This window comes from Spermophilus citellus, assembly GCF_964194105.1.
Source record: "Spermophilus citellus genome assembly, chromosome: 5".
Lineage (NCBI taxonomy): Eukaryota > Metazoa > Chordata > Mammalia > Rodentia > Sciuridae > Spermophilus > Spermophilus citellus.
The window spans coordinates 14,409,470-14,437,305 of record NC_138186.1 but is presented as its reverse complement, the minus strand read 5'-3'; the positions used below and the strand labels follow the sequence as shown (position 1 = coordinate 14,437,305).

At 43.4% G+C, this 27,836-nt stretch overlaps 1 protein-coding gene across 3 annotated transcripts in view; it reads left to right on the top strand.

Moving 5' to 3' along the window:
- Window positions 1-27,836, top strand: part of GCNT2 (glucosaminyl (N-acetyl) transferase 2 (I blood group)) — an 81,206-nt gene that overhangs the window by 3,876 nt on the left and 49,494 nt on the right. The window contains exons 1-2 of one of the 3 annotated variants that reach the window (XM_081295264.1): window positions 18,801-19,178; window positions 19,561-20,586. The exons of 1 other annotated variant lie outside the window; for it this stretch is intronic. In XM_081295264.1, coding sequence (XP_081151390.1) covers window positions 19,668-20,586 — 919 coding nt within the window. In that variant the 5' untranslated portion in view covers window positions 18,801-19,178; window positions 19,561-19,667. Of the gene's footprint in view, window positions 1-18,800; window positions 19,179-19,497; window positions 20,587-27,836 lie in introns of those variants that run through there. One more of the 3 variants, XM_081295263.1, reaches the window with a different exon arrangement.

The window sequence follows — 27,836 nt, the reverse complement described above, 5'->3', positions numbered from 1 at the left end:
CCGAGTGCTGAAAAGAACTCCCCTTAGTCTCTCCCCACCCTGAAAGTCCACAATTGTAATCATTGATGGAGACAAAAGTTCACCTGGCCTCTCAGCATGATTTATGGATTGCAACTAGATTTTCACATATCTGGTAAGCAGCAACACCAGCAAAACAATTGAAAACAAATCCACTGACTCGTGCATTCCAAAAACTTTCATATATATACTGTTTTTTTCCGAATATATATATTTGAAAGACCTTTATTTTATGTATTTATATGCAGTGCTAAGAAAGGAACCCAGTGCCTCACACACACTAGGCAATTGCTCTACCACTGAGCCACAGCCACTTCTTTCTTTCTTAATGAGGTGCTGGGGATACCCCAGGCCTTGCACACGCTGGGCAAGTGCTCTACCTCTAGGCCCTTGTTATTGCAACCCTTGCCTCGGCTGTAGAGCTTCTGCTGGCTAATGGGGTCCCCTCCCCTGTGGCTCCTACCTGCTCCTCCTCCCTTTGCATCTGCTTGATTCTATGCTGCCCTATTGTCAGCAGCCTTACTCAGACATTCCCAGGGAGTCTTGCTTTGGGTCACATACTCACTGTACTGCGGCAAGATCCCGCTGTCATTTGACATCACCTCAGAGCCTGATGTCAGCCTCTCTGCGGACAGCTGCCCTTCACATAATCCCCAAGTTGTTCAGTTAACGGTGGCTGGTGTGGAAAGGTCATGTGGTTTAATAAAAATTAAATATGATCACTTGTACATAATATGTCCCTTAAGAGGTGGCTGGTCCGCTGGTGGATTCCCAGAAAATAAGACTCTGTGTGTGGCCTACTCAGGCTCTAAAGATGTTGCCAGGGAGCTTCACCAGCCCCTGCCGTCCCTTCTCCCCAGCCCTCCTGCCATCTCTCTTATCCCTGTTCGTGCCCACCTCATTCCTCCCCCTCTCTCTGTGGCAAGGTGATGTTTTTCTTTTAGTTTATTTTCTGACTCCGTCGTGGATGATGTACAATCAGGAGGAGGAACCACATTTAGGCCCGAGGTTCAGGTTCAGCCACCTCCTGCCTTCCTTCCTAGCTATCCATCAACTGGGTTGGAGAGTTAAGCCTGTGATGGGAATCAGATCTGCTTCCTTGGTCTCCTCAGATTGGAGGATTTCAATGATTGAACGAGTGATAAACTCCCATGGGAGTTTATTTCAAATTCATTTAAAAATGCAAATGAATGAAAAAAAGAGCCTTTCGTAAGATAAGGTTTGGTTAGGGAGGAAGAAGAAATGTCAAGGTGCTTGAAAGGGAAGGAATAGAGGAAGGAGCAAAGTTGGAGACGACAAGTCTGGACAACAGAGCCTGGGCTTCCATCTGCTTTTGTGCACCAGCCCTGCCGTGGCAGGCATCCCCCCACCCTGGCCCTTGATGTGGGAAGTTGGTTGCATTTCTGTCTGTGGTAGGCTTCACAGTGGCCTGATTCTTTGTCACTCCTTCAGATTGGCATATCCCTTTAGCCCCTCCCTATGAATGGGGCATGGAATGCCGAGGTGCAAGGAGCTTCGATCTGAGAGATGTGACTATGGGAGCCAGGAAAAGTGGATGCAAACCAAGGAGGTCTCTGGAATGCCACTCAAGGTCCCGTGGTGGCTCTTGGGTCCAGAGGGAACTGGCATTTCCCAAACCAATCAGGCTTATAGGGCTCTTGAGATCACTGCGTCTCTAGACCGACCTGGAAGGGAGAAAAGTTGGAGAGATAAGTTTTACCATTGGCTTGGTTTGAACCATCTCTATTTTATATCCCTTGGGATAGAGCTCAGTGAGTGCTTAAGGAGCCAGTCTTTTAGGAAGGTGATAAATGGACCCGGAGACTCGGCCTTTTATGGTAAATTATCAAGGAAAACAGTGGCATTGGTTTTGTAGTTTCTTTAGAAGAAGTCTGGGAAGGGGGTCGACCCGTGAGTGATCTTTGCTGTCTTTGTCTCCTCTCCTTCAGTGGTCACTGGGCTTCTTCTCGGATCTTCTGTGGCTAATTTCCTATCCTTACTTACTTTTTCTCCTTCCCTAGATAAGTTACACCATTCCTGGTTCTTTTCTCTCAAGAGGACACTTTGTACTTCTGTTACCTTGAAGGTAAACCCTGATAGGATTCGGTATACAGAAATTCAGGTGCTGTGGTATATGCCTGTAATCCCAGCTCGGGAGACGGAGGCAAGAGGATCACAAGTTCAAAGCCAGCAGCAACTTAGTGAGTCCCTAAGCAACTCAGTGAGACCCTGTCTCAAAATGAAATGTACAAAAGGGCTGGGTGTGTGGTTCAGTGGTTGGAGACCCTCGGTTCAATCCCCTGCACCAAAAAAAAAAAAAAAAGAAAAGAAAGAAACAAAGAAAGAAAACAATTCAGTCTGTTTCCTCAAATCAGATATTTCACTCATAGTTGATTTATATGCACTTTACACATCCATATATATTAGCATGAAAAATGGGTTGAGTAATAGTAATGGTATCTGTCAACACTTTGCTTTGTTAATTTGTTAATTATACCATCTTCTAGGACAGCCAGAGACAGGAACCTGTTTCAATATCCCACTGTCCCTCTGAGCAGCAATTCTTTTTTATAAAACCCCAAGCAGAATTTCTTCTTATGATCTGTCTCAATATTATACTGATGAAGCTAAAAGTGTATTAAAGAGAAAAACAAAAGATTTGGGTCCAACTGAATTAGAACCATTGGGTGGAATGCATTGTCATTGGGTGGAATGCATCTTAGACTTGAGTGGACTCTCGAGTGTGCTGGACAAATATCTCCAGGTCAGCTCCTTCTGTGGAGTCACAGAGTAGCTCACTAGTGGGATTTGGAAACCAATAGACCTGAGCTAGGAGCCTGGATCCACCATCAGAGTCTGTTTAGCTTTGGACAAGATGCCAAATGTCTCTGACTGAGCCTGATGCCTCTTCTAGATCCCAGGGATAAAATGTCTCTTTGTAGGACTGATGGAAGGATTAGAGAATTGTACCTGGCACCTTGTAGGAATGCATCTGATGATAAAAGAAAGTGGGAACAAACAGATTAACTTCTTGGATGTTGATTCTTGAGGTTTTATTTTAGCATTACTATTTTAAAGCTTTAATGTATAGCAGGTATAATTTTGGTTTTAGAAATCGAGTATGTGGCCCCGGGGTGATGGCACATGCCTGTAATCCCAGGGACTTGGGAGGCTGAAGGAGGAGGATGGCAAGTTTGAGGTCAGTATCAACAACTTAATGAGACCCTGTCTCAAAATAGAAGATAAAAAAGGGCTGAGGATGTGGCTCAGTGATAGAGCATCCCTGGGTTCAATCCCCAGTAGTACTACCACCATGAAGAAGGAGAAGGAGAAGAAGAAGAAGGAAGGAAATGAGTGAGGAGGGGAGGGAAAGGATAGGAAGAAAGAAGGAAGAGAAGAAGTCAGGTATGTGGCTGCAGGTGTTAATGTCCCTTCTTGTATCTAACTCTGGGTGCCTCTCTGGACCCTCTACTCCTTGTGCCTAGTCCTGCTTCCCATGTGAGAATGTGAAATGACTGTTGGAGCCAGAACCTAGACTTTGGCCTAATGTTCTCATTCAGTGGGTTTCAAACATCATGTGGAGCCAGGAACAAATGAATAAGAGGGAGAAGAGTGTGGTCATCCTTCTGTAGCCACAGGTTCTGCACCCAATGATTCAACCAAGCTCAGATAGAAAATATTCTCGAAAAAAAATATCATCCGATGACAGCCCCATGTGCCTGTAATCTCAGCGGCTCCAGAGGCTGAGATGGGAGGATCTCCTGTTCAAAGCCAGCCTCAGCAACAGCGAGGTTCTAAGCAACTCAGTGAGACCCTGTCTCTAAATAAAATATAAAATAGGGCTGGGGATGCGGCTCAGTAGTCAAGTGCCCCTGAATTCAATCCCTGGTACAAAAAAAAAAAAAAAAATCATCTGTAACAGAACCTTTGCAGACTTTTTTTTCCTCGTTGTTTACACTGTACCAGGTATTATAAGTCATCTGGAGATGCTTTAAAGTATACAAGAGGATTGCACAGGGCCCATGCGAACACTATGCATCTGCAGACTTCCGTCTCCATGGGAGGTTCTGGAGCCAATCATCCAAGGGATAACTGTACTATTGGGCTTGTCTCAGAACATGTTTTCTACGAATAGAAAATTCTCCTGTTTTGCAGAAAGTTTGTTTTAGGAATTTTTAACTCTGGCTCAGCTTTTAAGCAGTTCCCAGGCCAGGAATTCTAACCCTCCCTTGTCCCCACCCCACGCTGTCTATTCCAAAGGGCAGACACCCTTTGCCACTTAGGCCCAAATCCATTGGAAAGCGCCCTGGGGGAGCGTGGTTAGGCTGTGGGAGTCATTAGACCTGGGGCTGCTGAGGGCAGCGTAAATTACCCTCTTGATGCATCTTGAGGACTGAAGTGTATGTTTTAGTTCAGGTCTAGGAAAGTGAAATCAGGCATTAAGGGAATCTGTCAGAGCCATTTTGACCTTGAGAGGCTTTTATTTAAAATGTCCAAAAAATGTAGTTAAAATTGTTTATCTGGCTCTGACTTGAATTCCCTGTACAACTGCTGTTCCCCAAATAGACCTTTTTGCTTTTATGCCAGCTTTTCTTCTAGGCCCTTCTTTGCCTGGAAAATTACAGTTATCTTTTTTTTTTTTTTTTTTTTTGGTGCTGGGAATGGAAGGGCCTGGCACATGCTAAGCATGGAGTCCTACTGCTGAGCTACACCCCAGCCCCCTGGTTCCTTTGTGAACCCAGCCCAGCCAAGTTGCCCTGTGCCTAGGATCCTCTGTCTTCTGGGTAGCCCCAGGCAGTGCGTGTGTGGCTCCCTGCCTGCACCAGGTACTTCTTCTTTTCACTTTACCTGTAGCTTCTGGTCACTTCTCCATAAGGCTTGTGGTTTAAGCATCTGCAGAGCCACGAAGGGGAGGGAGCTTCATACCTTTATGAACCTCCGTGGACACAGTGCCCAACTGATTTTCACGTTGCTAAAATAAACACAGTGTTGCTTCCATATATCTGGTCTTCTGCTACCGAGTTACTGAGAACTCGTAATAAATAGGGCTGAGGGTGCAGGTCAGGGGTAGTGCGCTTGTCTGGCCTTCGTGAGGTCCTGGGTTTGATACCCAGCACCACCAAACAACAAAAACTTAGAGTGGTTTTTGAGCCTCTGTTTTACTATAAAGCCTTTCTAGAAGGCATGGAAGTGGCCATCACCACATCACAAATCTTTTCAGTGATGGGGGACTAAGGGAATTCAGCCCCCACTCAAGTTAACAGCTTTATTGAGGTAGAATTTACATTTCACAAAGTTTATTGAGGTATCGTTTACATATCGTAAAGTCACTCATTTTACAAGTGTACAGATCAGTGATTTTTTTAGTAGATTTAGAGTCTTGCAACCATGACCTCAATCTAATTCAGAGCATTTTTGTCACCATAAAAACAAACAAACAAAAAAATTCACACCTGTTTTCTATTTCCCATTCCACACCCAGCCCTACCTTTCTGGCTGTATGGATTTGCTTTTTCTGGACATTTCATTCTTTTCTTCTTTTTTCCTTTTATTTCCAGTACTGGGGGTTGAACCCATGGCCTCTCACATGCAAGGCAAGCTTTCTTCCCCTGAGCTATAACCCGAGCCCTTTTTGTATTTTTAATTTTGAGACAGGGTCTTCTAAGTTATTGAGGCTAGCCTCAAAATAGCCATCCTCTTGCCTCAGCCTCCCAAGTAGCTAGGATTACAGGTGCCCACCACTGCCTCCAGCATTTCTGGAAATCTTTGTATAAATAGAGTCATACAATAGTGATCTGTGGTGCCTAGTCCCTTTCAGTTACCATCGGGATTTTTGAGGTCCATGCCTCTTGCTGTATGAACAGTTCCTCACATCTCCATGCCGATGAATCTCATTCCAACCTGCAGCTACTCCACACTTGCTTATTCATTCATTTGCTGATGGCCATTTGGGTTGTTTCTACTCTGGGGCCATGATGAACAGTGCTACTAGGTGCGCTCCTGAATGACTCATCTTCACACGTCTTCATTTCTTCTTGGTTAGAGACCCGAAGTAAAATTGCTGGTCCAAATGAAAAGTCTCTGCTTGGGCTGAGGCTGTGAGTCAGTAATAGAGAGCTTGCCTAGCACATGTGAGGCACTGGGTTCGATTCTCAGCTCCACATATAAATTAATAAATAAATAGAGGTCCGTCAACAACTAAAAATAAAAAATAAAAAGTCTCTGCTTACCATTTTGAGGAACTGACAGACTGACTTCTGAGAGATCACAATGTTTCACAAGCAGCAGTTTGTGGGAGTTTCTGTTCCTCTGCATCTTCTCAACGCTTGCTTTCAGCTTTTCCATTTTAGCCATTCTAGTGGGTGTGAGACAGTACCTTCTAGTAGTTTCCATTTGCACCCCCCTAATGAATAGCAACACTGAACACCTTTCCATGTGCATATTGGCCTTTGGTGTATCTGAGAAGAGAACGTCAGTGCCTTTTGGACATTTCTTTGAGCCTAGGTACTGTTGCAATCCCTATTTCACAGATGAGGAAACCAAGGCATGGAGAGTTTGTATTACTTGCCCCAATCCAACTGTTTATTCATGTCAGAATGATTGCCTTTTTGGTGAAGATGGGATCCACTAAGAGGTGAAATCGTCAAGCCAGCCGGCATGGCACACGTCTGTAATCTTGGCTACTCAGGAGACGGAGGCAGGAGGCTTGTGAGTTCCAGGCCAGAGCAGACAACAGAGCTAGACCCCAGGTCAGAAGAGGGAAAGAGATGAGGTGGTCCAACGCTCTTGAGGACATGCTGCATGGGCACAGGCTGAATTCAAGTTGCTACCCCCTGGATCCTTTAACCAGGAGCTAAGATTCATTTCATAAAAATAAAGAAATCTGCCTGTTTGATTCTATCCTGTGCAGTTACTGTGATCAGAGCCCTTTCTGAAGTTGCACGGGAATCCAGTGGCCCTGCCTCTCTCTTCCTAACTGCAGCCGGCTCTCTTTTCCTTCCAGCTCATTAGCCGTGAGCTGATGGAATGTCCTAGAGTCCTAGATTGTGATTTTTGTGGACTTTGCTTCTTGGTTCCTTTTGTTTCCCAGGGTTTGCCCCTTGGCTGGAGTCCTCATTTTAGAATGTGCTCCTCGGTCTATGCTGTCTACATGCGACCACCTAGAAACTGAAGAAGGGGTGGTTTAGATCCACCTTCAGGAGTCTCTCTTGATTTCTGCTGTTTAAATCCTACTCATGAGCTGGGGTGGAGCTCAATGGTGGAGCATTTATCTTGCATGCATGAGGCCTGGTTCCATTCCCCCAGGACCACACACACCAAAAAAAGAAAAAGAAAGGAAAAAAGAAAACGTATTCTTGTGTTACTGAGCTTGTCAAATTTAGGACAGTGTCGGACAGGATTCCACAGCCATTTGTTTTTACCTCAGATGTTCATAAATGTGTCTCTTCCTAGTTTTCTCCTTATTAGGAATGAAGTCAACTTCAAATTCCTATAACCATTGCAATTCTAACTTCCTTTCAGCCTTGGTGGAAAAAAAGAAGTCACAACCATTCTTATTTCACCCTTGTAGAATTTTCCATTCAAATACGGAGCCGGGCAGAGCTGTTTTTAGCTGCTCTTGTGATTCCAGGGAGCTCAGTCCCATTCTGTGAGACTCCAGCATCTTCAGTCTCTGGAATCAGACAAAAGCCGGGTGGGTGGTGGCTCAGGCACAAGTTTCCCCTTGCTTTCAGAGTAACCAAAGGAAGGTTAAGACAGAAGATCAAAGGAAATCAAGGAAAAGGCAGAGTTAGGAATGAAACCCCAATTGCAATGATGGGTCAGGCTTCTCTCTTGATTTCTGCTGTTTAAATCCTACTCAGGAGCTGGGGTGTAGCTCAATGGTGGAGCACTTATCTTGCATGCATGAGTGGGGATCTGAAGACAGAAACCTGAAGTATTTGCAGGTTGTAGGGCCCAGCATGGCCTGAGGCAGGGGCAGCTGTACATTGCTGTGTCTTTCGGGTGTGCATGGAATATTTTTAGCTTATTCCTCATCTCTTTCCAGAATGGAAGCTTCTTTCCTTGCTCTACTCCATGTTCTATTGCTGAGCTCCCCAGCCCATGTTTCTGCAGGCTGATGTGCTGGGCACGAGTTAGAGATCAGCCACACACGGACCCCAGCAACATAGAAGGTGGGCAAAGCCCCAGGCAGTGTGAGCCCTTTGACCAGACACTTCTGGGTGAGGGCAGCTCTGTCCTTTTCTTTTGTTGTTGTTGTTGTTTTTAAACAGGTACTAGACAAGTAATTGTTTTCAGTATGTGTCACTGTCTGAAAATCATTAAAAGGTACTTCCTTAATAATCCACCCCATATTAAAAACTAGATCTCAAGGTGGTCTCCGTGGTGCACGCCTGTAATCCCAGCGGCTCGGGAGGCTGAGACAAGAGGATTGTGAGTTCAAAGCCAGCCTCAGCAATTTAGCAAGGCACGAAGCAACAAAGTGAGGCCCTGTCTCTAACTAAAAATACAAAATAGGGCTTGGGATGTGGCTCAGTGGTTGAGTGCCCTGAGTTCAATCCACAGTAAACCCCCCGCAAACCATCCCCCCACAAAAAAGTAAAAACTAGATTTAAAAATCTCAGAGAGGCAAAGTTTCTATTGGCTCATAAAAAGGAGGAAGAGCTGAATCTATAACAGAGCATAGATCTTTATGTTAAATCATATTTTAAGAAGTATCCCGGGCTAGGGTTGTGGCTCAGTGGTAAAGCGCTTGCCTAGCATGTGTGAGTCACTGGGTTCGATCCTCAGCAACACATATAAATAAAATAAAGGTATTGTGTCCACCTACAACTAAAAATAAATGTTAAAATAAATAAGTGTTCCATGTTATTTTCACAAAACAGAGCAATTTCTACATCTAAAAAGCTCTAACAGTAACATTGTTCTGTTGATACCATGATTTTTTTTTTTCTGGTACTGGGAATTAACTTCAGGGGCACTCAGTCTCTGAACTACACCCCCAGTCCTTTTATTTATTTATTTTTAAAATTTTGGTATAAAGTGTCACTAAGTTGCTGAGGCTGGCCTCAAACTTGAAATCTTCCAACCTTACCTCTCTGAGTCACTGGGATAAAATGCATATGGCACTTGCACCTGCTAGAACAAAAAGAAAATTTTTTTTCAAGAAAAGAACAGAAAAACTAACATCGAACTTTATTTAATTAAATCATTTGACCTCCATAGAAGACTTCTGAGGGAGGTTGTTATTATCACCTTCCACTTGCAGATGAGGAGACTGCAATTTCAGAAGGTAAAATTTCTTACTTTGGGTTTGTTTAAACCTTAATGCCTGCTCATTCTAACCCTACATATGGCCTTTCGGAAGTTCCTGTAGCTCAATCAGCTCATTAAAACTACTCTTTGAATACCTGGAAAGTATTTGAAGATCTTGTGTTTTCAATTTTTCATTTCAAACTATTTCAAAAGAAATAAACTTACAAGAATCTTAATGAGACATGCTTATTGCTGCATGGGTATTACTTTGGTGCCCCTTCAAGGGCCAGAACTAGAGAAAATATATAGTCATCCCTCAATTTCCTTGGGGGATGGGTTCCAAGACCTGCCTCGGTTACCAAAATCTGTGGCCACTCAAGTGCGTTATATAAAATGGCTTAATATTTGCATATAACCTGTATATATCTTGTATGTTAAAAAAGAGAGAAAAAAACCCACAAATTTATTACTTGCACAGGAATATCACAAGAATGAAAAGTGAGTACCCAATAATCCCGAGACTCTTATACATTGATATACTCTCTTCCTAGGGGACAGGGAAGTAGGAGACATAGAATATTTCAGAGGAAGAATAAATAAATTTAAGAATGATGAATGGACTTAAAGGACAGATAACAGTTGGGACAAAGTTTATATGGGTGCCACCAACTCTAGTTATCTTTCCTGTAAATTAATCTTCCCTTTTTGATGACATTATAGAGGAGACTCACGTTAACTGCAGTCCTTAGGGAAGAAGTTCCTTTTGTCACATAAGGGAACTTCAGACCAAACCCCTCGGGCTTCAGCAGAAATGGGGTGGGGAGATATTGACTCCTCTTATATATGTTAAATCATCTTCAGATTTATAACACTTAATTCAATGTAAATGCTATTAAATAGTTGTTAATATGGTATCCCTTAGGGAATAATGACAAGAAAGAAAAGTCTGTACACGTTTAGTCCAGATGGAATTTTTTTTCTGTATATTTCCCATCCAAGGTTGGTGGAATCAGTGGCTGTAGAACCTACAGACACAGAAAGCCAATGGTGTATGCGTGTGTCCCCGGAATGTTGGTATACACGCATGACACCACGCTGTGTACACACCAGCACACATTCTCAAACACTCCATCTCGAGTTTTCTCATGTCCACCCACGCACGTGCACAAACATGTCTGGGTTTTAATTTTTGAAGTATATATTTAAACCCACAAGAACACACTGACATCTCCAGTTCTAATACGACAGCAGGAAGTTTATTCTTTCCGCTTCTACAGCAGTGAGAAGCATGGGTCCCATGAAGCTCTGTATATCCATTTATTCTCTCAGTCCCACTCTGGGTAACCAGTCGCCCTCCAGGATCCAGAAGCATCCACCCCAGCGCATGCTGATCCCACCTCCCACCAACTGCAGCCAGGGCCTCTGGGAAGGAGCTCTGAACAATTTGTGATAGTGTGATACATCTAATAGTGTTGGGAGGCAGTTAAGCTGAGACGTTCAGGCCTGACTGTGTGAATTCAGCGTGGCTCTTAATGCTGCCTGACTTCACAGCCACAGGCAATATGTTGGAACTCCCTAAGCCTCACTGGCTCATCTGTAGAATGGGGGTGGTAATTGTGCTACTTCAAAGGGTTGTTGTGAGCACTGAATGATAATCTACATGAAATATTGACCAACACCTAGCACATTATAAGTATCTCTCAATGTTATCTTTTGTTATTGTATTGGTCAGGGAATATAATATAATATAATATAATATAATATAATATAATATAATATAATTAATACAATACAGAGAAACAACCATCACAGTCAAATTAGGCTAATTAAGAAGGACTTAGAACACAGTGTGCTGTGGTGGCCCACTCCTGTAATCCCATTTCCTGGGGTGGCTACGGCAGGCAGATCTCAAGTTCAAGGCCAGCCTTAGCAATTTATCCAGATCCTGTCTCGAAAAGAAAAGGGGAAAAGGGGCTGGGGATGTGGCTCAAGCGGTAGCGCGCTCGCCTGGCATGCGTGCGGCCCGGCCCGGGTTCGATCCTCAGCACCACATACCAACAAAGATGTTGTGTCCGCCGAGAACTGAAAATAAATATTAAAAAAAATTCTCTCTCTCTCTCTCTCTCTCTCTCTCTCTCTCTCTCCCTCCCTCCCTCCCTCCCTCCCTCCCTCTCTCACTCTCTCTTTAAAAAAAAAAAAAAGAAAAAAGAAAAGGGGAAAAAATAAAAATTAAAAATTGGGGATGTAACTCAGTGGTACACTACTTGCCTAGTGTGCCCAAGATCCTGGATTCAATCCCTTGCACCACACACATACACACACACAAGGCAGGCACTTAGGGCTGGGATGTGTAACTCAGTGGTAAAGCACTTGCCTAGCATACATGAGGCCCTGGGTTTGGTCCTCAGTATAACCAAAAAAAAAAAAAAAAAAAAAAAAAAAAACCCGCAGCGGAGGCAGGGGTGCTTAATAAAGAAACTGTTTTTGAAGGTGTGGGCAGAGTAGAGAGAAATTATAAGGGATCTTGCAATACCCAGGGCAGTCACAGTGAAACTGCCACCAGGTTTGAAAGTAGGAATGGGGGGAAAACCATACTGTGGACAGAACCCCTGGGGAACTGTGACTTTCAGCCTTTGGTGGAAGGATGCAGCTATCTCGATATGACTAACAAGAAAGGAGAGCCTGGCAGAAACAGCTGGGCTGCCTTGACAGGCAGAGGGGGCGTGTCATTGGGGACTAGGGAGCACCAGCAATAAAGAGGCTGTGTCCAGGGTGGCTTCTCAGAGATACAGAAGCTGCTTATAAACTTCTTGGAGGGAAAGGAAAGGAAAGCCTGGAGAGTTTCTGTTAGGTGCAGGGTCCATGATGATCCTGATGGGTGGAACGTGAGAGAAGAGAGGGGCGAGCTGGAAAGAGAGTGCCTGTGCCTTATTGGAAGCAAGGCATTCCTGGGCCTCCCCGAAGGGGTACAGGATGGTGGAGGGACGCGACAGAGCCAGAGCTAGAGCAAAGCTGCTCACGTTCAAGTCCAAGTCAGGCCCTTCCTAGCTGTGTGAGCCAGGCAAAGACCAGAGACTGAGTTTCCTCTTTAGAAAGTGGGGGGTTGTCACAGCCCAGGATGCCAGCTGTTGCCACTAATGCTTCCTGGTTCCCGGTTCTGCCACCCATTCTGCTCCTCAGTGCAGCCCCCTCCCCCTATAGAGTCCAAGTGCCTTAAAGGGCCAGCACCTAATTCTACGTTCACACTCAGAGCCAGCTTTTTGAATTGAGTTTCAGCTTCCTGTTTTCAGTGGCCCTGTTTCTGCTAGGTACTGCTCACTGGTAGGAAGGAGAGATAGTTATGCTGTGGCTTACAATGGCTGGTTTCAGAGGAACCAGGGTAGTAGGACACCTTGAGCAGTCAAAGGGACCCTGGGATGTGGCACTGCAGAGTGCAGGGCCATAAGTGACATCGATAAATGTTAGCTATGCAAAAGGGGCTCCTGATCCCCACTCACCTTGGAAACCCTCTTGGAGCCAGTCACAGTGGTGCACGCCTGTAATCCCAGCAGCTCAGGAGGCTGAGGCAGGAGGATCAGGAGTTCAATCAAGACCAGCCTCAGCATAGCAAGGTGCTAAGCAACTCAGTGAGATCCTGTCTCTAATAAAATACAAAATAGGGCTGGGGATGTGGCTCAGTGGTTGAGTGCCCCTGAGTTCAATCCCTGGTACTCGCCCCCTCCCGAAAGAAAGAGAGAAAGAAAGGAAGGAAGGAAGGAAGGAAGGAAGGAAGGAAGGAAGGAAGAAAGAAAGAAAGCCCTCTTGGAGTAGTTTTTCTGGGAGAAGAGTTGATGCATTCACTCATCCATCATTTTTTGGTAAAATATTATATAACACAGAAAAGTGCATGCACAATAGGTGTTCAGCACATCCATGTAACGGCATTCCCGTTAACCCTCTAATCTTTAACAGCGTAAGTTACTTGTACCTGTTTTTGTCCTTTTTATATGAGTGGAAATACACAGCATGTACTCTTTTTTTTTCTGACTTTTTGGTTAATATTAAGTTTGTGAGATTTATCTTTTTCTGTTGTATCTCATTTATTCATTCTTATTACTGTGTAGAGAGGAAGTCGGATATCTGGAGATATTTTTGGTTGTCACAGCTGGTTTGGGGAGGAAGCAGAGGGTGCTACTGGCCTTTTGTGGGTAGAGGCTGGGGATGCCCCAAATTTCCTACCATGCATTAATGCATAGGATAGGCCCTCACAACAAGGCTTTTTTTTTAAATTTAAGTTCTGGGGATTTAACCCAGGGGTGCTTTTCCACTGAATCACACCTCCAGCCCCTTTTATTTTTTATTTTGAGACAGGGTCTCACTAAGTTGCTTAGGGCCTCACTAAGTTGCTGAGACTAGCTTTGAACAGGAGCATACCACCATGCCTTGCTCAAACAAGGGTGAACAAACCTGATATATAATTAACTGTTAATGGATATTTGGGCCAATAATGAATATTTCTGCAGTGAATATGGAAGTACATTTCCTCTGATATATATATATCCATTTCTGTTAAGCCAATGCCTGGGGATGGACTTGCTGAGCCATAATTACAGATACACTCAATTTGGCTAAATCGTGTCAGTTTTTCAAAGTTGTACCAATTCCTACTTCCCCAGCCGTGTCTGAGCTGGTTGCTCCGAATCTTCATCGATGCTTAGTGTTTTCTGTCTCTCCCTCTTTCTCAGTCCTATGCCTACATGTTTCTATAGCCCAGGCTTATGAAAGACTAGCTAGTCAATTCAGCAGTATTGTCGTTAAGTTATCCTGTCCTATAGTTTGTGAAAGATGGATTATGCACAGGTGTTGCTGCTGTCACTAAAGATGGGCATTTGGGGAGGAATAAACTAGGATTCCTCTCATTTAAATAACAGCACCAGCACTTTTCTCTATACCCATTTGATCCCATTCTTCCCAGTGCAGTTGGGCCAACACCGCCATGGTCTGAATCCATCGATTCAACCAACCTTAGATCGAAAGTACCTCTCCCCTCAAATATGTACTAAACATGTACAGACTTTGTTCTTCTCACTATTCCATAAATAATACAGTATAACAGATATTTGCATAGCATTTATACTGTATCAACTATCATAAGTATCTAGAGATGATTTAAAGCACACAGGAAGATGTGCATAGGTTATAACCATATGCTACAGCATTTTGTAGAAAGGACTAGAGCATCTGGGAATTTAGTATCCTGGTAGGTTAGGGGAATCAATCCTGGAACCAATCCCTGTGACTACTGAAGGACAATTCTACCACATATTTGTTTTCCATAGCAAATTGTGCTCTAGGAATTTGAGTTCATGTTTATTAATTACTTGCAGATTGTACTGTGCTGTTTTCCCCAAAACATTGTTTTTTAAATTTTATTTTTTTCCCTTTGGTGTTTTGCTTAGTTGTAGAAAAGTAGATCAATTGGGACCATGGTAGAGGGGGAATCAAGGACTTTTAGTCTCTGGTCCACTGATTCTCAAGCTTTACTCCAGGGATCCACAGAATCAGCATTATCTAGGACCAAAATGTCAATCAGCAAGCTGACCGTAAACCTACTGAATTCTTGGGGTGAGACTTTGCAGTTTTTATTTTAACATCCCCTCCGGATAGGAGATATTAAGCTAAAGTTTGAAACTACTGATGTGGATTATGCTCACCCCAAGCTACAGACATGCTCAATTAGACTGAATTCTTATAGAAACAAATGTTTTGGAAACACAATTAATGAGTCATTTACTCTCTCAAGGTTAAACAGTTAATTTCCACAAATGAGTTCAGTGGTAAGTTTTATCTTACGATGTGATTTGATCTGATCATGACTTATTTTTGGTAACTTATTTTTTTATTTTTCTAAACCCCTAAAAGTCAGGATCTTTTTATTTCTAGTTGTTAAAAGCATGCTAGCAGAAGCCTGCTGCTTGCCTGTGTGTGCTTTTAACATTTGCCTATTTGAATACTTTGTGTTCTGTGTTTTGCAAGTGTTTGCTTAAACTCATTCAGTATCCAGGTTTCCACCACATCTTGGCTGCATCTAAAGCTGGTGCAGATCATTCCAGCTCATAGTGTAATGACATGGTCTATGGTGATCCACTGGACTTGCCACTCGGGTTTTTAAAATACTGCATGTTGACCAGCCTGGGCACAGTGGCCTGTAATCCCAGTAACTCAGGACGTGAGGCAGGAGGATTGAAAGTTCAAGGCCAGCCTCAGCAACTTAATAAGACCCTGTGCCAAAATAAAAACAGCCTTTTTGGGGGATGTTGCTTGGTGGTAAAGCACCCAGAGTTCAATCCCTAGTACTGCAAATAAATAAATAAGATAATAAAACAAAATGAAATACAGCATGTTAAGCATCCCCCTCCCCCCGTGAGATAATTTAAAGCAATGCTTAGGGTTCTGCAATCTAGATAACAACTTCTTCTGTTGCTAATTAGATGAAAGATATAGAAAGTAAAATGATTGGGCCCCAGGAGGAGGATTTTCCCCAGTGAACCCTCTTGGAGAACATCTCAGTTCTGGGAGACTTGTTGTTTAATTAAAGAGTGCTTTGGAAATGACTTCTTTCTTCTTCTCTTTAGCACCATAATCATTACCATTTAAAAAAATAATAAAATAAAAGCAGTATTTACCAACCATTTGTCTACCTGGAATGAAGTTTCTTAATTGGCTGTCCAAAGTGAATGGGACCACCACCAATATCCTTGACTTTCCCACCTCTGACTTAGTTCAAAGGAAAAGACAGGTACCTGTGTGTTATAATTACAAATCCCTGAGTCATTTGATCTGCTTCAATAACAAGTAAACCAAACGCCCTTCCACAGAAAAGGCATCAACACACCCAAGAATCAACAAGACCTCCCTCATCTCATGTAGCTAGCTAGCCTTTGTTGCCAATTGAACTCAGCCCCTCCACAAATCTTATCCATGCCAAACCTTTTTGCTGTGCCCTATTTGCTATAAATTTAACTTTACTGATCAAACCTGGGTCCTCTCAAGTTCTTTCCTAAGTAAAGAGCAGTGGTAGACTGGGAATGGAAAAAGAAGCCCCAGGACAATTATAGCAACATAATGAAGTGTGTGTTGGTATTAAGCAGAGACTGGTGCAGAAGAAAGTGTGTCCGTAAATCTTTCAACAGTTGTCTTTTGTGTGATTCTCTAGGAACAAGATTAAGTACAAGATTGTTGTTTGTTTATTTTTGTTTTTTAACCTAACAACGAAGTCTTTTTTTGTCTTTGTGTGATTCTCTAGCAACAAGATTAAGTACAAGATTGTTGTTTGTTTATTTTTATTTTTTAACCTAACAACGAAGTCTTTTTTGCCTCTTAGCTAATTAGCTTAGTGGCAAGCAGCAACTCTCAGGTTGTGTGCATGCGACTTGGTTTCTCTAGGTCTCACAGGGCTACCTCCTGCTCCTTCCTGCCGGAAAGCCAAGAGGCTGGAGCACACGGGCAATCCTACCCTTCCTTCCTCCTTTGATTATTTTTCTTATTCACTGAGATTCCAAGTCCTCTCTCATTTCAAATAATGGATACCCTGTATATGTTGGAGTTGTGTTCTACATATTTTCATAACTTGAAAAAGTCTTAAATAACGAACAGAATATAAAAACTTCTGAATGTTAAAAAAAAAAAAAAAAAAAGGCTTTCTGATGGCCCCAAGGCAGGGTAAATGTGTCTAGCCTGATTAATTGGCTGGTTCAGGCATAATTGCTTCCAAAGTGAGGAACAGGCTTGGTTGCTAAGGCCTGCAAGCACCAACTTTGTCCTTGGCTGCAGTAAAAGGCAGGTAGGGAAAGCTGAGCCATCCAGTCTCAGTAGCACAAAAGCTCTGAGTGTCCTTTCTGCATAAGAAGGTTGTGCAGCCTATCAGGAAGGAAAGTGAACAAGTAGCAGACATTCTTTAATGCACAAGTAGTTTTTAAAAAATTCTCCTATAGGGGTTTTTAGTACTGTGTAGTGCCACATCCCAGGGCCCCTTTGATGGCTCATGGTGTCACTACCCTGGTTCCTGTGACACCAGCCACTACCAGCCACAACATAACCACCTAAGGCTGGGGGAATTTGGCCCAAGGATAGGCAGGATTGCTGAGGGGAGAAAACGGCTATATTTTTTCATACATAAAAAATGCCATTTGAAGTACTGGTTTGAATCCAGAAGTATTATGGAAGTTCCTATTTTGGCCAGGGTCTGTACTTTTTTTTTTTAATATGTATAGTGACCTTATTAATTGTCTACTCTCAAAGCCTGTATAAATCTGAACCCCTATGTTACCGACTAGTTGGAAATAGTAATATAAACAGAGTTATGTAATTAAGTTATGTAGTATCTCTACTCTGAATGTTTTGTCAAGCTGTAAGAGTTTTAATATTTATTCTAAGCCACAGGCTTTGCCAAACAAGATAATGAAATTACTCACTCTTGCTTAGAAATAGCAGATGTAATAACCTAATATTTAAAAGCATTATTTGGAAAAAGAGAAGTTTGAGATTGAATTTTCCTTTATCGGGAGCGTTAGGTAATTTTTTTTTTTGCTCTACTCTACAAGACATTAAAAATTAAATTGATCTATTTTTCCCACATAATGGCTATATTTTCTTTTTCTAACTGGCCTAAAAATCCAGAGGTGGGTTATAAATCGTTTATTTGTGGTGGGTGTAAGGAGAAAAAAAAAATGTATAGACTGGAAAATATAAAACATATACAATGAACAAAGAATGAAAACTAGAGTGATAGGCATCTAGGCTGATTCCATATTCAATATTGTGAATATTGCTGCAATGAACATGGGTATGCAGGTGAATACTGCATAGAAAGAGAAGAAAACTGCAGTGAGTTCAGGATATAGTATATCATTCAGCTTGAGTCTGGGGTGCCTTGAATCACGGGCAGTAGCAATGGTTTTCTTACCCTCAGGAGTGAAAGCCGGAAATCAGTAGGTGGTCCTACCAATGCCATCAACAGCGGGGTGGAGACTTTTCAAATGGAAGAAGCAGATGTACATTCAAGGACATTCTTTGGGGGAGGGGGTAGAGGACCCAGTTTCCAATATGAGTTAATGCTGTGGGCTTAGAGGTTCTGAGTCAAGTTCAGACTAGTAAGGAACATGGGAAAAGTGGTCAGTAATTTGGTGTTTTAAAAATCATTTAAAGAGGATATTAAATAAGATGCATTAATCTAACTTTCATTACAACATAAGTCATGGGAAAGTGTGAAACCCCCAAGATCCCTTACTCCTTAGCCAAAACACAACTGACCTATGGGAAAAGACATGCATTTCCTACTTTCAGTGAAAAACACTCTATAATAGACTCTTCTCTGCGCATCCTGGGTGCTTAAAACCTGACTGCCCTGTGATCCCCTAGGTGAACGACATTGGTGGCCAGGAGTCAGGTTCCTGTCTGCGAAGCCTTCCGGTCTCATCCACATCAGGGGATGTAGCTCAGGATTTGTTCATCTGACCCCGAGTTGCACAGCAAACACCGGGGGTGGGGGGTGGGGGGGCGGATGCTAGAAGCCAGAGGAGAGGAGGGGGGCTGCCTCCCGGTCGCGGGCGCAGCTGCCCCGGGACAGGCTCTCCTCCCCCCTCCCCCCTCCCCCGGGAAGCTCTTGTTTTGGAGAAGAGCGGGGCGGGGCCGACGGTGGAGCGTGGGTTGGAGGAGGTTCCCTTTTATTTCGGGTTTTGACACTTGAGTCGTGTTTTGTAAAAGAGCGTCCTGGGGAGCGGAGGCTCGGTGGTGCCCCGCGGGCTGCGCAGGAACCGCCGAGAGGACCGGGCTGGGCGTCTGGGCCCTGAGCAAGAGGGGGCGAGCCCGGCAGCCCGCGGGATGAACTGCAGGAAGCTGTCGCCTGCCCGAGCTCGTCGCCACTGGTAAGGACGAGAGGCGGGTCGCGGGGAGAAACTCGGGCCATGCAAGAAAAGAGATCCGAGAAACTCAATCCCGGAGGTGGCGGGGAGAGTGGCCAGAGTTTCGGCAGAACCGGCAGCAGACGCCAACAGCGAGGCAGAGGGAGGAGGAAAAGGCTGGGCTTAGGCAACCTGCTACTGGGGTTGAGACAAAGGAGGTTTGAAAGAGGCGGGATCGGTTTCTAATATCAGCTCCGGGTGGGGGGGGAGAGAAAGAGAGAGAGAGAGAGAGAGAGAGAGAGGGAGAGAGAGAGAGAGAGAGAGAGAGAGAGAGAGAGAGAGAGAGAGAGAGAGACCCAGCACCTGGATGGAACAGAGTTAATCCTCAGCGTGTCCTTCCCGGCAGGAATGACTGGACTATGTGCCACCATAAGAACTCAGGGGGACAAGTAAGTCTGGGAAAGGAGTCACAGATTCTGGCTGGACGGTGACATCTCTCCCCCTCTTTGAGGTATGCCTCCATCCCTGCGGTACCTCTTTATCGTTTCTGTCTCTACGGTGGTCATTTTTATCGTGTTCTATGTGTTCAGTTTTGGGGGAGAGCAAAGCTACCAGAAGCTGAATAGCTCAGACACTTTGATGCTGACCCAAGTTTGCACGTCCTTTATTAATGGGAAAACTCCTTTCCTGTGGAGAAACAAACTGACCATCTACAAGAAGTCTTCTTGCAAGGAGTATCTGACCCAGAGTCACTACATCACGACCCCTTTATCTCAAGAAGAAGTTGAATTTCCTCTGGCGTATATAATGGTCATCCATCACAATTTTGACACCTTCGCAAGGCTCTTCAGGTCTCTCTTCATGCCCCAAAACATCTACTGCGTTCACGTGGATGAAAAGGCAACAGTTGAATTTAAAGATGCGGTGGAACAATTACTGAACTGCTTCCCAAATGCTTTTCTGGCTTCTAAGATGGAGCCAGTGGTCTATGGTGGGATTTCCAGACTCCAGGCAGATGTGAACTGTATCAAAGATCTGTCAACCTCCCAGGTCCCCTGGAAGTACGTCCTCAACACCTGCGGGCAAGATTTCCCCCTGAAAACCAACAAGGAAATAGTTCAGTATCTGAAAGGATTTAAAGGGAAGAACATTACCCCAGGGGTGCTGCCCCCAGCTCATGCTGTTGGTCGGACCAAGTATGTCCACCGAGAGCATCTGGGCAAAGAGCTTTCCTACGTGATTAGAACGACAGCACTGAAACCACCCCCTCCCCACAATCTCACCATTTACTTTGGCTCTGCCTATGTTGCTCTATCAAGAGAATTTGCCAACTTTGTTCTCCACGACCCAAGGGCTGTTGATTTGCTCCAGTGGTCCAAAGACACTTTCAGTCCTGATGAACATTACTGGGTGACGCTCAATAGGATCCCAGGTATGTGCGATTCTGTATTTCACATAGAGGAGATGTACAGGCCGTCCTCTTTATCCACAGGTTCACATCTCTGGATTCAACCAATGTTGCAAGGAAAATAACCAGAAAAAAAAATGTGTCTCTACTGAACATGTACAGACTTTTTCTTATGATTTCCTAAACTATATGGTATAACAACACTTTGCATGGCATTTACATTGTCTAGGTATTTAAGTCATGTAGAGATGATTTAGATTACATGGGAGGGTGTGCATAGGTTACATGCAAATACTCCGCCATTTTGTAGAAGGGACTTGAGCATTTAAGAGGATTCTGGAGCCCGTCCCCCAGGCTACTGAGGTCTGACTGTATTTGAGAGGGCTTTTGAAGAGTCTTCCATGTTTTATTAGGAAACACAAAATGAAAAAAAGTGAAATATACAGTTCTTGCCTTTGTCCTTTCTAAGTGCAGAATGATATTTTTTATGAGCACATTCAAGGATTCTTGCACAACCAAATAATACCCTTCTGTGGTGTCACTTTGCAGTTTATCATTGTTCTTTTGCACACAACACTTGTTAAATCTTTACCACAATAGATATTTCTGTACTCAGTCCACCTGTGCTCTTTCTTCACTCCAAAGGTGTCAGATTTGCTTTTAGCTCCAGATCTTTGCCTTGGCCATCCCCCTACCTATCCTTAGAGCTCTAAAGATAGGCAAGGGGATGAGAGCTCTATAGCCTCCTTCTCACCTGCCGGATCTCAGCTCTCAGAGGACAGCAGCTCAGAGCACTAGGACATCATTTTCCCTCCAAAGAGTCTGTCACCATCTATAACGATCGTATTTACTTTTTTGCATGGATTTGATATTGGCCTCTTCTGCATGAGTTCCATGAAGTCCAGGTCATTTTCTCTTTTGTTAAATTCTATAATCTGAATGCTCAGAACACTTAGTAAATGCTCAATAAATATATTAGATGAATGAATCAATGAGCAAGTGCGTGAATGAATGAATGAATGAATGTCAAGTGTAAGGCTTTACTACTACACCTCAGCTGAGATCTGTTAAACTCATTGAGCAAAGAAATATCTGGACCCGTGTATCATATTACATTTATGTGTTTGTTTATTTAATAAAAAAGACATTTAAATTCAGATAAATAATGAGAGCCCAGGAAAAACTCCTTTCTTTCTTATCAAAGCATTTCTACCTTTACTTGTTGATCCAACGGATTATTTTTTTAAACATATAAAACCCCATAGAATTCCTTTGGAAAGAAACAGCGTGCTTTGGACTCAATGAAAAATACCAAATGGATCTCTAATGAACTAGACAGCATTATTATAGCAAGAGAAAAGCAATCATTGTTCAGGTTGTTGGTGGGCTGCCAAGTTGGAAATGCTGGTAAGTACTCTCGGGCTGCAGGGCAGAGCCTGTTGGGTGATAAACACGCCCACATTCTGTGGAAAATGCCTCATGTTTGGTCTCTGAATCCCAGGGTAACTAGTCTGGTGAACCATCTAGCTCCTGTGTCTTTTCCCCTGACTTTCCTTCCCCTCTGGCTACATCTTTTCACCCGAGTGGTTGTTTCCATTAATGTCAGATGATTTGGGAACATTAGGTACTTACAGGCCCATTTTCATATTTAAATATTTATTCTCTTTCTACTTCTACTATTCCATTAAAATTCATAAGGTAGGTTTTGGTCCTAGCCACAGGCTGCCTTAGGTACTGTACTGAGGTAAAGGCATTATGTTACTCAGCAAAAAGAGAAACACAATGCCATGTTATCTTTTTTTAAGAAAAAATATGAATTTTGGTTCGTGGTAAATGTCTGTGATTACTTTGCCTGAGGGTGGTTGATTTTATCCATGTCAAATCTGTGTAAGCAAATCAAGGACAAAAGATCTCCCTGTGAGAATTGAAGTGTGGTGTGGTGGAGCCACCTGTAGTTCCAGGTGTTTGGAGGCTGAGACAGGAAGATCACCTGTGCTTAGGGGACAGCCTGAGCAACATACCAAGATTCCCATCTCTCTTTTTTTTTTTCCTTTGGGGGGAGGGGAAAGAAGGTAGAAGCTCTATTTATTTCTTCATTCATTTGTTTGTTTATTTTTGGTACTTGAAATTGAATCCAGGGGTGCTTAACCACTGAGCCACATCCCCAGCCCTTCTTTATATTTTATTTGGAGACAGGATCTTGCTAGTTGGTTTTGAACTCATAATCCTCCTGCGCAAGCCTCTTGTGCATTAGGATTACAGGCATGAGCTATCACACTTGGCAAGATCCCATCTTAAAATAAATAAATAAATAAATAACTTGGTTGAGGAGAAAAATGCCTTTGGCTATCTGTTTGTAGTATGGGGCGCTGGCTTCTGCCCTCTCACAGCAATAGCATGACACCATGTAAATCACTGGCACTCAACAGAACCTCAAATCCCCAGCTCCAAACTAAGGGGCTCACGTAGGAAAATCTTGTCTTCATTTGCACCTTTCTTTGCAAATGACACAATGCCCAGAACCCCATGAAGACAGCATGTACAGTGCAGGGAATCTGTAGAAAGAGGGTCAACATCAGTGACCCTGGGGTCCACACTGACCGTGAACTTGGCTGTGGCATCCTGTTTCCCTTGCAGGAGTCGGAGGAAAGGGTGCCTCTAGAGAGCATCTCCCCAGAGAGGAGGCTGAGCTCGGCCCCTGCCAGTGAGCTGTCCACTCTGATTTATCTGTAAGAGATACATTTCAGGATGATGTGACATTTCCTGGAGCTTTTGCCTCCTTCCTTTCTTCGATTCTTGGCAACATCTCGCTTCAGGGCAAAAGGACATACTGCTTGCAGATGGGCCTTCCCAAATTACCTGTGAATGGTGGCCACGTTTGTAATCCCAGCAAGTTCAAAGCCAGCCTAAGCAGTTTAAGTAATTTAGTGAGGTCCTGAGCAATTTAGCAGGACTAGGGCTAGGGATGTGGCTCAGTGGCCAAGTGCCCCTGAGTTCAATCCCTGGTACCAAAAAAAAAAAAAAAAAAAAAAAAAAAACCCAAATTACAAGTGAATTGAAGGGAACAGATCACCAAATGATTTCTCCATCTTCAAAAGCCAGGTAAAACCTATTCAGGTACTCAGGTAACTTCAGCATTGGATGTGATGTAAGATTTGGGGTGTGCATCTAGTTCCTTATTCCCAGACTGCCTTTAATCACATTAGCTCTTCTATTTTCAGTGTTTTAAGAGGAAAAGTTTTAAGAGGAAAAGTTCTGCAAATACAGTATCGGCATGTTATTTTTGCAAATGTGCAAATACAAATAGAGCTGTTGGTTTCTTCCCTCAAAATTATGTTACTTCTGTCTCCTAAACACCCTCAATTAAATTGTGTATGATGGAAAGACCCTGCCCAGGCACATCAAGTTTCCCAAAACATTCCAAGAAGATGAGTAGTAGCCTAGAATCAGATGGCGTCAGAAGACAAAGTGGAAATGGTTTAAAACTAGAGGGAAGTTTCAAACTACCTGAACTATGATTCAAAATACCTGTGCATTGATGGAGAATGTTAGTGCATTTAGCTTGTATACCTAGAAAATTTACAAAATATCATAAAAATTACCAAATTTGTGTAGAAATGCTATTCATTGTATCAATGTAGTATGTTAAGGAGATTCATGGATTTGATATTTTGGCTTCAAACATCATTTTGTCAAAAATAAACACAACTTTGCCATAAAACAAAACAAAACAAGACTGGAGAGACTGGATAGAAAGGGTGCTCGCTGCCCACATAGCGTCAGCTGGTTTTCTCTCTTGACTTTCTAGTATGTTACCTTTCTAGGGAGAGAATAACTTATTTCCTGATTTTCCATACTTCATTAGAAATGGTACCAGGGGCTGAGGATATAGCTCAGTGGTTAAATGCTGGTCTAGCATGTGGGAAGCCTGGATCCCATCACTACCATGGGACGGGTGAGGAGGAAGGAAAAAAAAAAAAAGAGTAAGATAAGAAATGGTACCAGGCCAGGCCAGAAGGAGACCCCTGGGGGTCCCAGCCTCAAGCCCCTCTTCAGGGGATCTGACCAGCATACTTGCCTGATCTGTTCTAGGGCTCATGAAAAGACATTTGTTGGGAGGGGATCCTCTCCCATCTGGCCACATGATCCAAGGAAGACCAACGGGATCCCAAATCTCTCCAACACTGCAGAGCATCCGGCTCAGATGGCAGTAGCTCAAGCTCACTTCTGGGGCACCTGTGTTCTCTCAGATCTTTGTAATTATTGTTACGTATTTCCTTAAGAAGAGTCCATTTTCTCTATCTAATCTGGTTATTCTTCTGGCATTTTTCACTTGCCTACCTGCCCCAAGGTAGAGCTCCAGAGTGCTTGTAGTTTCTGTTTGGTTTTGCAGCACGTGGGGTGGAACCCAGGGCCTTGTGCGTGCTAGGCAAGCACTCGACCACTGAGATGCACTCCCAGTCTCCTTGGAATGTTTGCTTTGAATCTTATGAAATTGTTCAGCATCTGTGGACTGATCTAGTTTTTTTTTTTTTTTTAATATTTATTTATTTTTAGTTGTAGTTGGACACAATATCTTTATTTTATTTATTTATTTTTATGTGGTGCTGAGGATCAAACCCAGGGCCTTGCACTTGCTGGTCTAGTTTTTTTTACAATCCAGTCCCATAGCTCAGTTATCTTTTCCTCCCACTTCAGGGCAGGGCAGGCCCTAGGAGGCAAGGCTGCTACTACCTGCTTTGGTTTCGACTCCTTTTCTTCCTTCAACTGCATTGTCTGGTCTTTTGAATCTTTGCTCCTGGATGACTCCAACTTTTCTCATGCCTGGATGTTTTTCTTCCATAGGAATGTTTTCATTTGTCTCTCTTCCTTTTTCCACTTTGTATACATTTTTTTTTTTCAAAGCCCCTTTGTCAAAAAAATCATCTCAACCTCTCAAGGGGATCACATGACCACATTTCCTTATTTTTAAATTCTAAAAATAGTGTGTTTCTTACTTTGATTTATTTTGCTTTTTTTAGTTGTGACTTGTATTTATATGTGCACATTCTTTGAGTGAAGGTTATGACTTTTTAGGTTGCATGTGTCAGAAAAGTCAAAGGAGCTTAAACAAACACCAGAACTCAGAGGACCACATAGTTGAGATGCCCACAGGGCCTCCAGTCCAGCTGCATCCAGGACTCTTTTTCTTCTCCTTCCTTTTCTTTTTCCTTCTTGGGGTGCTGGAAAGTCCACTCAGGGTCTGGTGCATGTTAGGCAAACGCTCCAGTACGGAGCTATACCCCCGGTTGCTGTTTTTTCTTTTTGGGATGGGGTCTCATCATGTTGCCCAAGCTGATCTAGAATTCCTGGACTCCAGTGATCCTCAGCTTCCTGAGTCACTGGTACTACAGGCATGTGCCACCATGCTTGGCTTAGGACTCTTTCTTAACAAGTCATCTCTCTATGGAATGGACCACTATCCCAATTTGCCCAATCTGAGCTGGGCATTCATGGCTTGGAACTTGCATGAAAAGAACCGGCAAAGTCCCAGGCAAACCGGATGAGTTAGTTGGTCTCCCTATTTCTCTGCCTCTTTCCAGGTTGGCCTCCTTTGGCAGATTGATCCCCAGGTGGTATCAGAGATTGACAGAAGTAGCTCCAGCTTTGCTTGGTTTTGACATCTGGCATTCCTGGGGAAAAGGAAGACTTTTCCTGATATTTCTAGCACCAGCTAAGAGGAGACCTTAGATTGGTCCTGCTTGGTCCAGATTCTTATCCTGCAACTAACCCCAGGGGCTGATGAATGCTGACCTGTCTTTCTTGGGTCACTTGTCCACCTGGAGCTCAAGGCTAGGGGCGAGGTCTGGTGGACCATGGGCGAGGTCTGGTGGACCATGACTCTCTCTGCAGACAAAAGCCTACTGCAGAATGCTTCCTTACCCTGTACTGGGGGTGTCATTAGTGACATCTCCACGTGACATTAGGACAGATGAGATATGCATGGCTTTAACCACTTGAGCAATTTTAACTTGAAAAATACCAATTACATTTACTTTTGTGGGAAAGGCGGGTGATCTCAAAATCCACACTCTTTTCTTGTACAAAAACACTTTAAAATAATGTTACTTCATTGTATTCAGACCAATCCTTAAAAAAAAAAAAAAAAAACTTATAAAAGGGAGACTATTGTTTCCATTGTACAAAGCAGAAATTTTAAGACTAAAATCCATAACTCACCCTGAGATAAAAACTGTATATACTTAGTAAGAAATCAGAATAAACAGAAAAATCCAGGGAGGAAAGGTAACATTTATATACTTACTTTAAATTGATCCTAATTTTGCTCATTTTTCATTCAATTGTTTCAATAACTGCAAATCTACAGATGAAACTTAGCAAATGCAAGTTTTCTGAAGTTTGTGTTTTGATTATATCATTGGACCCACCCAAGAATTTTCCCTTTCTTCCTGATAGCTCATTTTCCCAGAAATTTTAGCTACTTCTTATCAGCATAGATACAGGATAGGAGGGGAGATGTTTATGGATATCTACCTATGGGGCTAGATTATCTCAGTTGAATCTTCACAAGAATCCTGCCTGCTGGGTACTGAAGTGGACATCTGCAAAGGTGGAGAAGGGCTTGGAGGGGTTGAGTGATGTGCTCTGCGCCCACAGCAGGAATCATTGCGCAGTGCAGCGGGTACTCCGCTGTTCACAGCTGAACTCGTGTGCGCGGGAATTCAACACAGTGTGCTCAGACTTGCAGGCTGGGTTCCTCCTGGGCATCTGTCATCCCTCCTCCCTGCTCATAAGGCTTTCCCTGGAGTGTAGGTGTTTGGGGCTCAGATTCCAGGGTCAGAGGGAACCAGGTTGGAATCCCAGCCAAGCCATCATCATCCCCGTGACCTGACATTTGCAAAGCTTAATGATAGAGAGGGGATAGATACAGCACCCTGAGCGGTGGCTCTTACCTGTAATCCCAGTGGCTTGGAGGCTGAAGCAGGAGGATCAGGAGTTCAAAGCCAGCCTCAGTAAAAGCAAGGCGCTAAGCAACTCAGTGAATATCTAAATAAAATACAAAATAGGGCTGGGGATGCGGCTCAGTAGTTGAGTATCCTTGAGTTCAATCCCAGGTACAGCCCCCTCCCCCCCCCCAAAAAAGAGGGATACAACATGCACAGTAAAGCATGACCCTGGAGACAACACGAATTTGACCCTGACCCTGCCTTATACATGCAGTGTGACTTTGCATAAATTACCTAAATTTGGTGTCCCAGTTTCCTCATCTGTAA